This window comes from Barbus barbus, assembly GCF_936440315.1.
Source record: "Barbus barbus genome assembly, chromosome: 34".
NCBI classification, from domain to species: Eukaryota; Metazoa; Chordata; class Actinopteri; order Cypriniformes; family Cyprinidae; genus Barbus; species Barbus barbus.
The window spans coordinates 4,267,423-4,272,271 of record NC_136762.1 but is presented as its reverse complement, the minus strand read 5'-3'; the positions used below and the strand labels follow the sequence as shown (position 1 = coordinate 4,272,271).

General features: G+C 36.4%; 1 protein-coding gene across 2 annotated transcripts; it reads right to left on the bottom strand.

Moving 5' to 3' along the window:
* Positions 1–1,679: 1,679 nt before the first annotated feature.
* LOC306854080 (single-pass membrane and coiled-coil domain-containing protein 4) lies at positions 1,680–4,673 on the bottom strand. Of its 2 annotated transcripts, none has more exons than XM_079391882.1 (2): positions 4,546–4,673; positions 1,680–2,053 (listed from the first exon to the last, which is right to left on the bottom strand). In XM_079391882.1, exon 2 carries the CDS (start codon positions 1,986–1,988, stop codon positions 1,809–1,811), a length of 180 nt encoding a protein of 59 aa, XP_079248008.1. In that variant the 5' UTR covers positions 1,989–2,053; positions 4,546–4,673; the 3' UTR covers positions 1,680–1,808. The 2 variants fall into 2 exon arrangements, with proteins under 2 accessions (XP_079248008.1, XP_079248009.1); XM_079391883.1 differs by having other exon boundaries at positions 4,535–4,659.
* Positions 4,674–4,849: the final 176 nt, after the last annotated feature.

The window sequence follows — 4,849 nt, the reverse complement described above, 5'->3', positions numbered from 1 at the left end:
GCCGCGACACTAATATAGCCGCTGCGTATTGGCCCCTATGGTACTGCCCAGGAGCTTCAGCAGTTACTATACCAGAATGCAGGCTACATTATTTTCCTGTCATTTTATTCCCCAACATACAGATTTCAAATTCAGAATATTTCATACAATTTATTTCGCTAGCTAGCAGCTGATTTTTATTTTATTTTATTTGTGCTACCTGCCTCCTTAAGAAGTTTTCTACTGAGAAGCATTCAAAAAACAAAATTGTAAACATCAATACAATAATCACGTATGCCAGTGATATTTAATTTATTGTATAATTTTGTATAAAGCATATTGCAGTTATAGATATAATTTAATATTTAGAGTAATAAACTAATTATGAGCAATTTTCAAAAGGTGCAATTTTCTTAAAACCAAATGTTTTTAATTGCTAATAAATTTGAAAAGTTCTTCTACGGCAGGCAGAGAAAGCGTGTAGTTTGTCTAATGTAGCCAGAAGACATTAACCACTGGTTTAAGTCCTACAGAGCCCTTAAAGTTACATAATAATGGAAAGCAAAAGTATTTCAATATGTTTTTGTTCGCAAACATTTTGTGTGAAGTGGGAGTAAAATAACTATAGTTCAATGCTTATGTGAGCGAATGCAAAGTTTTACAGGAATTGTATTACTTTTGTAGAAGAGCATGAAAATTTTTGCAAGCAAATGCAGAATTTTTCAGGGGAATTAAATACTTTTTGCGCAAGAAAGATGAGAGGAAAACTATTATACAGTGTGTGTACTCTCATAAAACTTTTGCATATTTTAATATTTATGTAAGTAAAGTTCTTCAGAGGATCAAAATACTTTTGCAAGAGGGAGACGAGAGAAAAATTTGTATTTAAATGCATGCGCTTGCAAAGCTTTTGCATGAAAAACTATATTTCAGTGCTCGTGCATGTAATAATTGCTATATTTTTTGCAAGAAAACACACAAAGTTTTGTCATCAACAGCAAAGTTTCCAAGAGCATTTTCCAATAGAGACAGATGAAAAAAAACGTGAAACATCAAAACACAGATTCTTATTAAAACCATACTTAAAGCAGTCAGCATGGTTTTCTATATCTTTATTAATACTTCAAACGCTGTTACGTCATTAAAAGTTAAGGCACATTTTCAGATCCAAGTCCTGCTGGAATACATTTTAAAATAAGAGTATGTTTGCTGCTGGGATTGTATATCACAGATGTGTCATAGAAACATGCACTCCATGGTGCATCTGCTCACACACACACACACACACACACGCTTCAACCACAAACATCAGCTACTGCTTGTTAAGAGGCATTCGGTAGGGAGCATTCAGAAGTATACATTCTGGGTAACATTCATTTCGGTCAATAATGGTTTCGTGTGACACCCATCAATGTTCATTTGTGGATCTGTGTGTGTGTGTGCATAAGCTTGCATGCTACAGACACGTGCAATACTAGTCACTTCTCATTTGTACTGACTGAGCACAGAGGCATCAGATCTGGCCCTGTTCCTGGGTCAGTCCGAGTCGGCTGCGTCTCAGGTGCTTTGGCATGAAACTAGAACCCTGTAAATGCATTTGGAGCCAACATGGCCACCACAGACACTAATGCTGGAGGCTGGGAGAGGCGCTCTGTCAGAAGCCAAATGGAAGACGACTTCTTTAACACACTCCAAACATGGCACTGAAAACCACTCCTTTATCAATCCATCCATCCTTATGATTGTGTTCAGTTCATTCATTGGGAAGGAACGAGGGGAAATGAAAGAGAAAGACGAGGACAGGGGAGATTTGGCTGATTGGAGTCTTTTTACTCGATGGCTCCGGGTCTCGTCGCCACATAGACGAAGAGGACGATGATCAGCACGATCACGACGAGCGTCGGTAAGACAATGGTCGTCACCTGCTCCCGCGCCTCCTGCATGGCCTGCTTGCGCTCCTTTTTGTCCTTCCACGACTCCTTCTTCGGCTTGCCCTTCAACTGCCGCATGGCTCAGTGCGTTTCCACACAGCGGGTCACCGGCGATCCCAGATGAAAACCCAAAATACACGGTCCTGTGAAAATACATACAATTTTAAGATTTTTTTTTTTTTTTAATTGAAGCACATTAATAAACATTTGTAAAGTTGTAGCAATGTACTTATAAAGTATTTAATGGCTAAGTAGCTACAAAAATTATGATTTCAGGTTTAATTCAAAACTTAATAAAACATAAAATGTATTTTTAGGTGCTTTTTGTGGCCTTTCAGTTCGACACATTTTTAAGAGTGACATAATCATTGTGGAAAAAAAATTGCGATTAATCACATCCAAAATAAAAGTTTTTGTTTACACACTATATGTTTGTGTACTGTGTTTATTTATTATGTATATATAAATACACACACATACAGTATATATTTGGAAAATATTTACATGTATATACATTTATATTATATATAAATATATTTCATATATAAACACAGCATATTTTTCTTAAATATATACATGCATGTGTTTGCATAATAAATATACATAGTACACACTAATATATTATGTAAACAAAAACTTTTATTTTGGATGCAATTAATTGCGATTAATCATTTGACAGCATTAAAAAACTAGGGTGAAATTTGATTGGATTTTAACTCGTTATTATTATAATTTTTTTTAATAATGTTTTTTTTTTTGCACTGATGAATTCTGCACAACAGTACCAGGAATGCATATTAAAAAAATAACTACTATATACCTTTAATAAATTATTTATATATATATATATTATTAAAAACTGATACAAATATTTGCTGACTTTAGGTTTTTGTCGACTTTATTACATTTTGATAAAGGGGATACCAGGAGTGTATCTTAAAAAATATCAATACTCTATTAATAAATGTTAATATTAATATATTATTAATAAATAATAAAACTTTTTCATTTTTTTCCATTACATGATCCTGAAGTGTGAACAAATTAACTTAAGTATGTTATATAAATTGTGCATGCATAATAATTGAAAAATGTTTCGCATTGAGTACAGCATGTCATACTGTAGGATGCTGTCCCTACAAAATAATATGAAATATTGTTCCATATCTGTGGCTTCACACCTTTAAGTTTTTTTCGCCCGTAGTCATGGCAACTGAGCAAAGGCCAGCAGTAAGAAATCTGAATGTGGAAATCCAGCAGCGCACACACATACAGAATGAAGCCTCAGACATAATTCCCACCCAGCCAAACAGGAACTGGGTGTTGTATCCTGAATCTTAAGATTTTGTGCGCACATTAAGTGTGTCCCATAATCAACTATTTGCCTGAGGATAAAAAAAAAAACCTATATACAGTTCAATCAAACACTTAACTACAGTCAACTGTAGTTTCTTGCAGATCAGCTCAGGTTAATCTGGGGCATGAATCTCTGACGTCTCATTTCCAAGTAAATCTGTTCACTTTACTAGAAGTCCATCAGTAGCCATACATATATGCTAATACATATATAATACAATTTAGGAACAATTTAACAAGTGCAAATGAGATGTAAACTTATGCTTAAAATAATTTAAATAAATATTAACAAATCGCACACAAAAAACAGCAAGCTTGAAAACAGAATTGTTCAAAATCTACTTAATATCTGTAGATTCTTGACCTAATATAGGGTTTCGTTTCTGATTCCTGCACAAGGATTTTTAAGTAAATTTGAATAAGATTTAAGAATCTTCAGGTCAATTTGTTTGACTAATTCAATGCAAAGAACCAATTCAAATGAACTGATTTGCTCACAAACTAGAAAAGTATGTAATTCAGAAACGTCTATGATTTAAATGTTTTATTAATTCACAGAGACACAAAAGTGTCTATTTTTTGACCTGGCTGATATACAGTAGTCAACATTTGAAGTGGATCAAAAAAGTTCATCAAAGTTGTCTGAAGACAAGAATGCATTTTGGTGAAAACTTTGATGAAAGGTTTTGATCCACTTCAAAGGTTGACTAGTCTAACGTGAAACATGACCATATAGTTTGATTTGATAAAATCTCATTTGTTGGTGGACAGCTTGTTAATAATGTGCTAGATTACCTTAACTCACTCTATAACACAACACCCCAAACCCACCAAGCACAATACAGCACGACATGAACATGATATGCCATACTGTAAATTGATAATGTCACATAATGAATCAGTTGTACAGGTGGGTGTGATATCTTGTGTTGAACTTCTCTGCGCATGAAAACAAGAGTTACAGTACTCAAGAGGCTCAAAACACATTCAAACTGGCTTTGAGAAACGTGAAGTCCCAGTCCAGCTCTTAGATCAGACTAATACAGTACAGAACATGCTAGAAATCCACCGCATGACAGCAGGAGCCGCACACTTTCTCTTCTGCATCGAAGTTGCGGCGCTGCCGACAACAAATCAACGACCTGTTGCACGCAAATGACTTGAAAGCTATCCGGCTCCACTTCACACACATGGATCGCCCTGTTGCTCGCGCTCGTGCTATATTTGGACTGCGTCTCGTGCGCTCACGTGGGGACACTTCCACGCACTTTTCGCTTACCGCTGCAGTCTGCGCTCCGCTACTCCCGCCGGAGGGCTTTCGTTCAGTGTGTTTTTAAGCTTCCGCAGTCGCTGTCTCGGTTCCCGGAGGTTTTGAGTGAGTGAGCTGGGCTCGAGACTCGAGCGAGATTACGTGGCAGCACAGAAGGAGGCGCGAGCGCGAGCACGCTCTCTCCCTGTCTGCGGGGGCACGAGACGAGAAAAGGAGGTGAAACGAGAAAAAAATAAAACATCTGTAGTGGCAGTGACTCTCTGAGAGGTGGAGACACAGAGACGACAGACCAGAATGCTCTGTTTTTTTTAAA

What these genes read in the sequence shown, in the direction of transcription:
- LOC306854080 (XM_079391882.1), bottom strand. Translation starts at nt 1,988, where the DNA reads ATGCGGCAGTTGAAGGGCAAGCCGAAGAAGGAGTCGTGGAAGGACAAA.